Source organism: Puntigrus tetrazona, chromosome 21, assembly GCF_018831695.1.
Source record: "Puntigrus tetrazona isolate hp1 chromosome 21, ASM1883169v1, whole genome shotgun sequence".
Taxonomy (NCBI): domain Eukaryota; kingdom Metazoa; phylum Chordata; class Actinopteri; order Cypriniformes; family Cyprinidae; genus Puntigrus; species Puntigrus tetrazona.
In genome coordinates this window covers 15,999,001-16,013,364 of record NC_056719.1, presented here as the reverse complement: position 1 = coordinate 16,013,364, position 14,364 = coordinate 15,999,001, and the positions used below count along the sequence as shown (strand labels likewise).

The 14,364-nt window shown below is 37.0% G+C and overlaps 1 protein-coding gene across 1 annotated transcript in view; it reads right to left on the bottom strand.

Annotated features, from left to right (window-relative positions):
* Positions 1-626: 626 nt before the first annotated feature.
* Positions 627-14,364, bottom strand: part of LOC122326027 (follistatin-related protein 5-like) — a 74,210-nt gene continuing 60,472 nt past the window's right edge. The window contains exons 4-5 of the mRNA XM_043220702.1: positions 7,630-7,796; positions 627-746 (exon numbers count right to left, since the gene is read on the bottom strand). Coding sequence (XP_043076637.1) covers positions 627-746; positions 7,630-7,796 — 287 coding nt within the window. The remainder of the gene's footprint in view (positions 747-7,629; positions 7,797-14,364) is intronic.

Here is a 14,364-nt window from a genome sequence, read left to right as displayed (position 1 = left end):
ATAAAGCATAATTTTTACGCTCCTGACACATTTTATAAAGCGTATCTTCTTCAAAACAATATTTAGGATATTTGAAAACTTTGGCATCCCATATCGAGCTTCATGTCTATGTGTTTTCATGAAGCGGTACAGTATCTGAAGATGTTCTACAAGGCTCCAGTTCAATCTGCTTAACTCACTGACTTCCGACAAAACAGGTTCAAATCTACCGCAAAGTAAGTTAAAATGCTTGCGTTTGCATTAACAAATCAGTTTTGCATTGGTTAACACTATCAGGATTTGGTGTAGGGCTTATTTCCAACATGATACAGCATTAACTAGGCAACTGTCCATGGATGTTTCAGCTGCAATACATACCTATATCAGCGTAATAATAAAAGCGTGCCAGAGTTCACGTATTGAACCTGTTGAAACTGTTTTAGCGCCACTCAGTGAACATTTTCTTTAAAACCTGAAGTGAGGTATATGCCAAACCTATGGTATGTTGCACAAAAAGTGCACAGAAATACATTTGCAGTTAAATTGTGTAACATGGACGTTGCATTAAAAATTAAAGTACACTGCTTCATTTATCCATTTGACGGTTTTAATAGACAACATATATGAAAGATTCTACTACTAACCATTCACCTGGAGCACGTGGGTCTGGGACAGCTCCTCGCAGTAGCCGTATGCGTGACAGGTGTAGTTCCCATGTGAATCGTAGTCACTTTAGTGATGTAGAGCGAGCCAGTCATCGCCAAGTCCTAATTGAACGGGAAGAAAGAGACAGAGAATAAAACAGCAGGAAGTCACTGGATGAATAGGCGATGCATCAGCGGTGTCCATGGCGCCGGGCGCAGGGGTTTGTTCCTCGCTGTCATGCTCTCTCGGGCTACGATAAATGGTAAGGGTTAAAATATAGCCAGCATTAGCGTGATTAATGAAACCGGTTGTGGTTTGTGAGGATGCATCCCCTCATCTGGGGCTCCGGGGTTTACTCTGGTGGGGGATGAAACATTAAACTGTTTAGAAGCTAGTGCTGAGCTTACCAGTGGTAATGGATTTAATGACACCACGGCTTCGCTCTTAAGCTCCCAATACACCCAGAAATGCTTTATGAAGGTGCACAACTGGCAAGACCTGACTATTGTGACTGGGAACAAAACAGCGGTTGTTTGTTTAGGAGGTCGTCACTAATCCAGCGAGATGGATGGTCGACTTCGTAAAATGCCGACTTGCCTGAAAAATGAAGTTTTGTGGATGAAGAGGGTAGAAGCGGCTCTCTTCCAAAGGACCTGCACACGCTGTGGAAAGCCAGCGATACAAAAAAACTAATTGCTTTTTTATTAAATAAAGATTTTGCGTGACTGATAATAATCGTTACACCTCTGCCGCGATAGCTTGATATTACGCCGCATAAGGAGGACTACGTAGCTTTTTGCTTCATCACTGGAGCTGTATTACCTGCTAGTCCTCCAGATCATCAAATCTAATTACGAGTCTATTGGTCCACGCTTTGACATCAGTGGTGCTTGAATAAATGGGTGGAAATCGTGAGGTTTAACTCGGAAAAAGAACAGCATCAGAACTGTACAGTTAACGAAGCCCACCAATCCAAACCATAGAAAAACACAAAGACACAAGGGGGAAATTTAGCTTTGACATCCGGTTTGGGAATGGACACATTTTCTACTCTGAAATGAATGCGGAGATGAGTGTTTTGTTATATTAACTGTGCGATTTATCTCTATGAGGAGAGAGACGTTAACTGGAGGAGCTGGTCTGACAATGCTTAAACTAATAATCCATTAGACACGGCGTGTTTTGCAGTTAGGCGCTGAATCATGTATAAACAAGAGAAGGAATATGAAATCATTTGCTAATCATCTGAACCTACCACTGCACCATTTATATTACCGAAAGACAGTGTATTATTAATAAAAGAGATGAAGTGATCAGAGCGATCTGAGATTTAATGAAATGTTGTGGAGCAACGTGAACTAATCATTTTTTACTCATACATACGCATGATATTTACAGCATACCGCACAAACACAACACGATATTAACAACAATCTTCTTAAAAACATTTTCTAGGCAAGCATCTGTCATTCTTCAGCGGAAACAGAAGGAAGGGATTAGGGAGAAAGAAGAAAGCCAAACCAAATAACAAAAAACAGACATTTTATCTGTTCTTCTTGCAGTTCTGTCTTTTATTTCCACTTCCGTGAATAAATAATAAAAAAATAATCTCACAATTCTGACTTCATGCAACTGCAAGTTTCTCTTTCACAATTCAGACTTTTCTTTCTAGAATTAAGAGAAAATGAAAAGTCCCAATCACCTTTTATTTTTCCTCTTTTTAGCTGAACAAGCATCTGTATGTCAAAACATATAAATCTTTCTCTCTCTCTCTCTCTCTCTCTCTCTCTCTCTTTATATATATATATAGTTGATCAACAAAACATACAAAGCACTAAATGAGAAAAAAGCCACTACTACCGCTATTGAACGTGTTTTCATTGCCAGCATCCGCACTAAATGTTTCTTGAGGGAGATGAGGTGAATTACCGCCTTCTCCTCTTCAGATCAACAAGCACAACAGACTCAGATTGAGTCAGGACTCTGGCTTGACCTGTCTAAAAATTTAGAGCTTCTTCAGTTTGAACTCTGAGCAGTTCATTTGCACTCCTGTGTTGTAAGGGTTTTATAGGGGCACACCACATCACAGCCGTACAGCCTTACTATTCATGTCAACCCGGTCTCATAAAAATATGTACCTCGGTGCACCTCATTTTGTACCTCACGTGCGCGCTCTGGTCATAAAGCTTCAAAGAAAAATGTCCACTCAGTGGGGCTTTAAACACCGGTTCAATACGTGAACCCTGGGTACCACGTTTTATTACGCTGATATAGGGGTATGCTGCATTGCGTTATCGGGAATTGAAATATCCATGGACTGCTGCTAAAAGTTAATGCTCATCATGTTGGAATAAGGTTCACATCTAAAAGCATTTGCTGATGCAACCGTGCACACCTCAACGCCCTTACAGATTCGAACCCAGAGCTCAAGTACATCTCTACAGTCCGCTTCTAAGAAACCCATAGATATGAAGGCTGTATATGTGTTGATGTGCATCAGCTTCTCAATACTCCCCAGCATATTAATTCGTAAAAATTGATTAAAAGCCAAAATTTGTGTGGAAAGAATTGCAAGACTTTACTGTCTCTAGTGTTCATTTCCTTTGGAAACTGCAAGATATTTACTTGTTGTTATGTATTTTGTGTCCCAGAAAAGTGCACCCAGATACATTTATCCCACAAGACCAGGTAGATTCATGCGTTTAGATCAAGTCTCCATGCCAGAAATTTTCCAGATCTGACCCTGAAGCCAGTTCCTGTCACAAGATATCTGTTTTATCTCACATCCAAAACCCAGACAGCAAAAGTTTCATCTAATACCTGCTAATAGCAAATCTTGGCTGGTATCTAAAACTGTATTAACAATCATCTATCAGCCAACAAGTTGACTGAGAAAAGAAAATGAGCAAAAGCAGAGATGAAGTGATGTTGATAAAAATGAGCAGAGCTTATTAATTCATCTTAGCTCTGTATGTTTCAGCACAAACTAGAAGTGTTATTATATTAAACTGCTTCACATCAACATCCCATCTCATAAAACCTTGAAACTGCAATATTCTTCCTTATTCTCTCTTATTTACTCTCCATGAAGCCGCGCAGTCATTAGATCAAACATCAAAAGCAAAAGCGCCGCAAGAGCGGGAAAATTACGTGTAATATAAAATTTAAAACTGCAATAAAAATAACAATGATGATATAATATATGTATTATTGATGTATGAACTGAAATTAATCCTTAATCATGATGATATACATGATGAGATACTTTCATGGGTTTAGAAAAGACACCTTCACCGCTCTAATAATATCCAGGAACTTGGAAAGTGAAGAACGCGAATTAGGCCTTTATGTTATTAGAGTGAGGTGATGAGGCTTATTATTATAAGTGCCTTTTCATTTGCCAAAAAAATATAACTTTCAAGTTTTTTTATGCTAAAAATAAAAACAGCAAACATATACATAACTTACTGCATTTACTTCCTGAAAACATAGCTAGGTAATTAGTTAATATTTTTATGGGAGAAATGCAATATCATGGCTGCATTACTTGTGCAAGTCCATCACTGCTCGTCACGCACCACTGAAACCGACAAAACCAACAAATGCCGAATGCACCAAATTACTACACAGCTATAAACACGCACCATATGTCTGCGTTTTAAAAGATCAGCCAACAGTGAGGAAATCATATGGAAAAAAAAAATTTTTTCTCATGGGAATGCACAAATGATCCGTGTGAGGAATCAGAGACAATCAGTTCAAAGACCTGTTCCTCACAATCAAAACACAATTACATACGGATGTTTTTGTTTTCTAAGCGCAAAGACGCAATCATGTGTTTATTTAGATTCACGGTTTGTCTGGAACGTGTCAGATTCTATCCTTATGAAAATAAGCTTATTGTGCTATTAGTATACTTCTTATCAACTTTTAATAATTTTGGTCTGCTTTTGTAGTACTCACTTAAAATTGCTTTTCACGTATACCTGACTTATTCTTAGAAAAGTCGAAACATATATATATGAGCTATATATATATGTTCCTAGAAATGTGGTAGAATGAGGTAATTAGTGTGCACATCTTCTGTACAAAATTAAAAAAATATGCAAGCAAAGAAGAAACAGAAAACAACATATGCTTCTTTATGTAAAAACAGCATCAAAACTGTGTAATGTTATGGAATGAAATGTTGACCGATGATTAATAATAATGTTTGTCAAGCTTTGAGGTGTTGGCTGAATACATCTACGTTTTGATTATCATTCTGGATCCAATTCATAGTATTTTTGGCTTGGTTCAAAATGTTGTTTATTTCTTGTTTTATTTATAAAAAAAAAGAATGCACGAAGAATAAAATATTTTTGTTCACAAGCAGGGTACCCTGTTCTATCATGTTTTATATAAAGATTTTCATAAAAACACATACATACAAATGAACACCTAAATAGGGACACTTAAATAAGTCATATACTTGAAGCATGATGTAAAGTTCACTTAAAATAAATTATATCAATTTAATTTTATTTGGGGCTGGATTATCAAATTTTGAATATCGAAATTTTGAAAGGGCCACGAGGTTGGAAATGGGGTTAAAATTAAAATTCATGTAATTATCAGTAAAATACTACTATTATCAACACCAACATCTTCAAAAAGTTAACATGAGCGCTGTGAGTCAGTCATTTAAAATGTACTTATTTAATTTAAAAACTACTTATTCACATTTGTAATTAACTGCATGTTAATATGTATATATATATTGTCATAATTTCACATTAAATGTTTAATGGAATATTTTCACTAAGTGAAGCTATTATTAACAATGGCCAGCATTTTAATGCAATACTACTACAGATGTCTATATTACATGCATTTCCCCCTTAATTTTAACCATTAATTTTAGCCACTCGTGTAGCGATTGCCATTATTTTTAACATTTAGCTTAGCATAACTTCTGAAAAATATCATTTTAAACTTTTCTTTTGAAGCTGTTTCTAAACTGATTAGTGCAGGAAAAAAAAAACAATTCAAGGCTAGTTGTGTACTCAACGTTTACTACCGTTATACTGAAAGTTTACTAAAAAAATATACTAGCAAGTGGGCTTATTTATTGAAATAGTGTACTACTAGTGCACTGATATTTTATACTTACTACATAAAGTATACTTCTAAATATAATTGACCTTAAGTATACCTACTGTAAACTTAAAAAGCGTGCTACTTTTTGCGGGGATCTGCGGCTGCCGCTGGAAGCTTAACGCTCGTTGACCGATGCTCGTTCGTTGACTCCGCGAGTCGTCGTTGACTGGGTCAGTGTCGCAACATTCAACAAACACTTCATTAACATGCAATTAGAGTATTGTAATGAGCGGCGCGTAAACACAACCCCATGCTGTCAGGAACGCAGGTGAGCTAAACACGGCGTGACACACCTCATTAAACACTACCCATTCCCACCCCGAGCATGTCCGCTTCTCGAAATCTACACATGATTCACAGCCCTTTGAAATCAGCACGGCTCCTGGCCCAACTCCTGAGACCACAATCATTATGCTATTTCCAATTACATCACGATACGAGTGCAGAAACACAAATATGTTTAGTAATTGGAAATGGAAAGCGTGCCTCAGAATACAGAAGCGCACGCGTCCTGATAATGAACGTCAACATTCGTAATTTGTGTTGGCATGAGCTTCCATTCACGAACACGCTGATTAATTGGTGGAAATCAATGCAGCTGGACCCCGACCGAGCTTTGTGTTCTGAAAGATTATCAGATATTCAGCGGCTGCCCAATTAAGAGGAGGATGTAAGCGTTTCACATAAGAAAAGAAGCTCTGCAGGGCTCCTCACCTTGAAGAGGTGCAACATTCAATCCAGAATACTGTGAAAGCCTCACATCACACAGGATGCATATAACCGAGCTGTGCTGTGCAATAAGCATATATATATTGTCCTAGATTTATTTGTATGAATTGCACATAAAATACATACATTTGGATCAACAAAATAATAAATGTAATGTAATGCATAATTATCAATCATACACTCAGAAATAAGTGTAAAGAAGCTGTCTCTGGGCGGTACCTTTTCAAAAGGTACACTTTTTCACCTATTTAGTTTAAATATGTACACTTCAAGTACTGATATGTACCTTTAAGGTACCAAAATGGACCCTCCAGGTACAAACATGCACCTTTTGAAACCCCCCAGAGACAGCTTTTGTACCTTTATTTCTGAAAGTGTACATAAATGAAACAAATCAGATTTCTGTGCTCAAAAAATAAAAATCACTGCAGAAAGCAGAACTGTGGCATTATTTGTGCCGTTCAGTTTGCTGATGCTAGTGTCTAGCTTTCTAGTTATGCTTTTTAACATGGAACTCACACTTTAAAAATATTAATTTTTATTATTTTTTAATTTAAACATTCTTCCATGACAATTTGTTGATGACACTTGAAACCACTGAAAAATAAAAAATAAATTGATAAATAAATTGAATTTACAATACAAAATTATATTTCAATTATTAAAGTAAGTTGCAAAACAAGATACTGTACATTATAAACAACACGTGCATCATTAATTGGCCTAGATCTGTGAAGCAAACATTATTTAAGTTTGAAACCAATTTGGATTTATTGATTAAAAATAGACAGTTAAAGTGTAGTACTTTTACAGAAACGTTGCCTGCTATTTAACTGATTTTTATGTATGTTTGGCAAATATGTTTATCAGATGATGCGTAAAACTGTGCAATTTTGTAATCAATTCAAATGCATTATTCTTTTGTCTTCAAACCAAAACAAGTGCTTCGAGAGATCTTCATAAACCTTAGAAATACTGGTCATGATATCTATATCTATATAATCTAGCAGTGATTATTCATGTCTACTTTAAAAAGCCCTTAACTTACATACAATGTTTCACCTTTGGCCTGGCACCTGGCACCTTTGTTGTCAGACATAACGGCAATGTTCAACAGAGTGATATTAAGGTACTCACGTTTATATCCTCCAGGTCCAGGAAGTTGAGGATGATGCCGCTCCTCTTCCAGATGATGGGTGGTCTCAGGGTGCCCTGAATGGCGCGGGACAGTACAGCGCTCAGACCGACGGTCACCGTTGTGACGCTCAGACGCCTGTCATCGGCTAGACTGAGCTGAACGACCTCTGCAAGACAAAACAACATCACCGCAATTTAGTTAGCCCATGCATATTTGTAATTTATTAAGATGTTGGTGGTAATGATCCGATCTTCCCATTTACTAGACACTATTAAAACTATTTCTGATAGTGTCTAGTAATGGGAAGATTGGATCTAGATGCATTGGATAAAGATTGGACCTGATGCATTCACATGGAGCATTGCATTCTGGTACATTCTGTGCAATGTATTCTGGTAGGCTCTGAAACATCCAAGCTAAACGAAAACGCTTTACGTACAAACCACCTCCATGGGAATAAAAAAGCCCAGACCGATTGATTGTATTTCGTCATTTTAGAATTAGATTTTGTTTGTCTTGCAGATTTAGTTGCAGTAACAGTAACTTTGGAGCAAAATATTTCAATAGAGATTGGTTGCCAGGTTTGGTAAGATCAGGCAAACCACTGGGCAGAAAATATACTGATTCAAAAGAAATGCTCTGATTGGGGAATTGAAAATCTTGAAATCTGACAACCGCAATCAAGAAAGCTTATGAAGGTCTGTTACCAATTCAGGATAAAGTGAATGCCGCATTAAAATGAAACCTTTCAGGATAAATAAGCATCAGGAAAATACATGCTTAATTCTTCGCTCTTTAATAGCTTCATTCATTTTCATTTTTTTCAGGATTTTTTCATTATTTCATGTCCTCGATGATAGTAATTTAGTTTAGTTTACAGTAGACTATTACTAACCATTCGGCTGCTATAGCTAAGAGTTGCTAGCTGTTTAATTCTTAATAATAAAGTACAGTAACAAAGTATTTGTACTTCCTCTGTCATTTTGTAACATTAGGCAATTTTGAAATGTTTGATAGCTGTATTACTTTACATCTGCTTTCATACGCGATCGCTTGTTTGTGCTTCTTCTTCTCTTGTGTTTTGATGCAGAGATTCTGTACTCATTCAGGAAATGTATAAGAGCGCCCTCTACCGTATAACAGTAAAAACACGCAAAGAGTCATCAAATCGAAACGGCAGAAATCAAGATCCTTGATTCAAATGTGATTTATAGTGCCAGCCTATTTTCCATCAATGCTTGTGTTCTTTTCCTGTTTATGATTTGACACGCTCTGTATCGCATAGAGCACTATAAGTAAGATGACCTGTCTTGATGAGGCATTTGATCATCCGATGAACGCTCTGTCTGAAGTGTGCAAACAACAACGGCCCAGACATCGCAAAATGTCTCCGGCTGACCTCGGGGTCAATAACAGTCTGGCTTTCCGATCAGTCATTTCACAGCTAGCTTGCAAATAACAGTGTTGTTGAGCTGCCGGCAGTCTTAGACCGGACGGATCGAGGCTCGTGGCCATTAGCATTCTGCAGCAGCGGACTCCTCCTGGAGCAAACATGTTGTTTGCATGATTTTCTGACAGTTCCGGGTGGATTTAATTCTTTCAAATGAAAAGAGGTCATTTAGGTGATGTTGGGAGAGGATTGCGCTGCTGAACACATTGATTTGTCCTGGTTAGAGGGAAAATGAGTTCCTGCACCTGCCTGTCAAACCGCAGCCATCGGATCCGAAAATGCAGCAGGTGCAAGAGGAGGAACGACCCGTGTACCGCTTCAGCCAACGCACACACGCGCGCGAATATTCACTGACAATGACTTGTGATCCACCGTGATCCAGACACCTGTGAAAGCCGAGAGTGAGCCGACTGCGCCGCTCGTCTCCATCCGTTCATCACGCTGCAGTGAACTTCTGCTGCTGAGATCGCTGGAAAATGTCCTTAAACTAAAAACTTGCTGATTCTGACATTTGTTAAAAGCCTTAACTACCATGTACTTACACCAAAAATTAGTGCAATGCACTTATTTAGTTTGGGCTTCTGCATGAAATAAAGCAATTATTAGCAATATAAGCTATATATCACTTTATATGAGTCGTAAAAGCCTGATCAAATATGATGCATTTGCAAAAACACACACACACACACTCGCAAACTTATTTTGAAAAAATATTCGCTATTGCAAATGTTATTAATTATAAACAGAAACAAATTCTGTCAGGTTTTACAAAAGTTAAATCTCGAAAAGCTTTCACTCTTGCCGGTGGTGCCATTTCCATCAGAGTCAGGAGAGAGAGAACAGTTAAAAATGACAACATAACAAAACGCAGCACCTCATTATTACACCCCAGGTGATGATATTTCTTTTGTCAAATATAGCTTACAAAAGTAGTGTGTACGTAGCATTAGAATAGCACATCAGAGGAGGAAGTTTTACAAAAGCCGAGGCAACTTCTCCTCGCAGGAGTCTAAAAGTGAATGCATCTTTGCACCGCCTCAGCCCTCAAACCCTAAACCCAAAAACAGCTTCACATTTTACAGCAAATATAAAACCGAGCATCTCTCTTTCAGGATTCAGCAGATGCCTCGTCGTTGTGCTTCTCATTTTTAGCCTCCAGCAATAAAAACACTTTCCTTTTTCCTGGCACCATGTTGATTTTCCCCAGCAGAAGAGGTCTGGTTTGAGATTGTTTACCACCCAGACACACACACACACACACACACACACACACACACACACACACACAATGTCGAGATAGTCTCTAAGGCAGGGATGCAGACAGACGGATGACATATCCATTGCCCATGGCAGGCCTCCTGCTGGATAGGGTTGACATGACATTATCTCTGTAATGACTCTTTGTGTTCCCTCTCACCCAAAAATAGCCCCTCCTCGCAAGTAATTGACTTGCCCGGGATTTGCAAACTATTGATCCATCAAAGCTAGGTGTTATTGCCGGCGCCAGCCAAAGGCGAGAGCGCTCATTTCCCACCTAAATGAAAGCTTCCTGCAGGGTTTTTCCAGACAAATGCTAAGCACAGTCAAAGAGCCTCCTCAATCAGAGAGGAAAGGTGCATCAACATCCACAGATAATATATATATATATATATATATATAACAGATGAACTCTGAACAGCTCTCCACGGTGAGTTTGTGAGCAGCTGTGTTTAAGACAGTGACTATGGTTGAGAATCCAGAACGCTTTCTGTGTTTTACAATATGAACCAAAATAAGTTTGCAGAACTTAAAAAATTGAGTTAATCAGTCAGCTCAAAGAATTTGAGTTTGTAACAAGTTTAAGTAAGTAGGATTATTTCGATGTTAAACCTTCACTTGAAAATTTCTGAGTAAAAAAGTCACTTTAACATATCTTTATATCTACTAAGTTTCAACACAATAGATCAGAATGATAAGACACCATCATTCTAACTTCATTTATTTTAATGAATTCATTTATTAATGTGGTCACACCAGAGAGGAGTCAAGTCGTGAGATTAATGTACAACCAGCCAGTTATGCTTTAATTCATTATCATGTTTTCTGTTACCAAATTCTATAATAAGAATCAGATCTACCATGACACATAAAGAAATATGATATTACAAACCCATACAAATAAAGATTTTCAAGGGGATTCAATTAAAGTTCTCTATATTTTCCAACCCGGGGTCTGTACAAAAAATGTACTTATATTTATACAATTCACAGAGAAAATACTGTTTCCCCCCATGGTTTGGGTCCTGAAATCTGTACTATTTAAAATCCTGAGCAATAAATTAAAAAAAGATAACTAGCAGTTTCGTATTTTAAGTTCTATCCTAGTACAATATAATTATAAAACTAATTATAATTAGGCTTATATAAATTATAACTAATAGTTATAATTAGGCTACATAATTGTTTTGAAATATTTTTAGCCTACAGACTAATAATAATTCTAAATAACATCTGATAGATAGTAAGACCAATAACCATATTTGCAGAATTGATGTTTTCTGTTGTGTTATCCAAAGTAATCTATAATTTTTTTGCTGACTGCGTTTCTGTTGTTGTTGAATAATCATCACAGCTATAACTTGGCACAGGCCCATGTGGCTGGCTTTTGAATATAAGTATTTAAAGATAAAAGACTTTGCTTTTAAAACTAGTTACTGACCCGAATTTTCCTTTTTGCTCAAGTTGTGGTGTAAGGTGTAAGGAAAGGGTCAACTGTGTAATTATAAAAGTAATTACAGACGTCAATTACGAATGCAATTACACATATGTACAAAGTAAAAACATGTACGTACACAATAAGTGCATTGTATCAAAAGATTAATGTAAATGTAAATACATAATAGTTAAAGCCATTTCATATAAAATGGGACCATTCATGTTTTAAATAACTGAATATGCCAAAATGTTGCTAAAAATACAATAATCTAAACCAGTGGTAAGTGACTGCGTTAATAAGTTATTGAATTACTCATTTGATGCATTCAAATAGCTGATACATTGATAAATGAAGCAAACTTCTGTCGTTATGAATGGATCACTGTATCACTGATTCACTAGATTTGTTCAAATATACTGAATCATTCAGTAAAGAAACAGAAACACGAGGCATACAAGATCCCAAACCATTTCACAACCAAAGTCAAGTAGGTAAACGCCTTCTTATAAGAATACTCCTCTCACAAATCAATCGTTTTGTTTCAGAAGATTTTGAATATTAATACTTTCTGAATAAATTATGACTGTAGTAGTGGTTATATGTTTTATTCACAAACGGTAGGTTTAAAGGCAGGGTCTGGGTTGAGTGAATACTTAATTTAATCAAGGCAATAAAATTCCCAGTACCTTTTCATGTCGACATATTGACGCCAAGGCTTTCCTCTTCATCCAAAAATGCAGCTAAAGGGACACCTTGTCGAGTGACTAAGCATCAGTATGTAAGGAGCTGGGAGTGAGAACGTGTTGACAAAAATCCCAGAGAAGCATAACGTTGAGCCCTGACTTGCGTTTTGTAAATCAAATGATGACCCCGAAAAACCCCACTCGAGAAAGACATCCATGTTTTGCACGCGCGGATCCGAAGCGGCTTTAGCGAGTGTGTTCGGTTATTACCCGTCTTACGCTGACTGTTTATACCGGTTCTCATGTGACACACAGTAGCTGTCAGATCTCTCACACTCGTGGCATGTGGATTTATTAAAGGTGTCTCAGTGTGCTTTGTGTCTAAAATAAGATTAAACAGCAACACCCCATACAGCACAACACCTGCTGGCTGCAAACACTCTTAAGAGTGCAAACAGCGTAACTGCAGGGCTGCTAACACGAGCACAACAAAACAACTTCTTTCGCACCAAACTGCTCTTATTTCTTTATATAGCAAGATGAGCAGATCAAAACATACGTTCATGCCCCTGAAGGAAAAAGAGCATGCTGAGGTATCTGCACAGACACAAACACACACACACACCTTCTATACATTTGAAACATTTCACTACATGATGTACTTCACTGTGATAGGTTAGTTGTAGCACCGAGCAGTTAAATATTTTTGCGTAATGATGCTAAACTGTTCATACAGTATATACTTATTCTGTATATCGATATGCTAAATATATGGTGTAAATAAGTAAGCTCAACGAAAAATGTTTTTGTAATAAAAAACTATCATAAACTTCATATACCTTAAAAATTTAAAAGTTTAAGTTAAAGTTTCAGGTGAGAATACTTTTCAGATCTTACAGTAGCCTATAGGTTAAATGCAAAACAAGTTTTATAATGATTTACTATTAATATCTTGGAGCATTGCAAAATAGCTGAATTTAATCAGATTTGTTATACGTTTATAAAAATAAAGCATCTTTATTTATATTTTAAAATGTCTAAAAATACTGTTTTTTTAGCAAATATTGTTTGTATATTCTGGAATACATTTAAAATTATTTGTGTAAAAGAAATTTAATATATAATAATTCTCTCTCTCTCTCTCTGTTTATAAATATATATATATATATATATATATATATATATATATATATATATATATATAGAGAGAGAGAGAGAGAGAGAGAGAGAGAGAGAGAGAGAGTTTTAGAGTAAATATATTGGAAATCACATGAGATCATGAGTGCCAAAATGATCATCAACAAGAAACCCTCTTGACGATGTGGTTATTGTCTCGGCTCAAGAAAGGCTCTGAGATGGAAGGAGGAGAACATCACACTTTTGATTAGATTGGCTTTCGTAATGCACAGGTTTGCACGGGTCTGCAGGGTCCTGATGACTCCACCGCGCTCTGCATTTAAGAAATGTTGACATTTGTTCTACCATCCTGCCCTGAAGGGCCAACCTCAGTCTGAGCCAATTAATTTCCATCTTATGAAAAAAAAAAAAAGATTTGACATCAGAAAAGGTGTTCTTGGAGACTGCATATATATGCCTCCGAATGCTTTATAACTTCTCATTCTTGTTTTCCAATCTCGTCTCGTCTCAGTAATGTAAAGTGCTGTCATATACGAGTGCAGCAGGTGAAGACCTATACAGAAACGATGGTGCTCCTCATCCTGCTGCAACAATCAGTTTCAGTATTTCTTGGCTCAGAGAAACAGACTGGAGAGTGATGGGACGGCACAACAGGGATCCTACAGTCATTGAAAACCTGGAAATATCACATATTTTTAAACTGTTGTTGTCCTGGAAAAGTTGTGGAAACAGAATCAGTTATGATGGGATTTAAAAGGGTTTCTGTTAT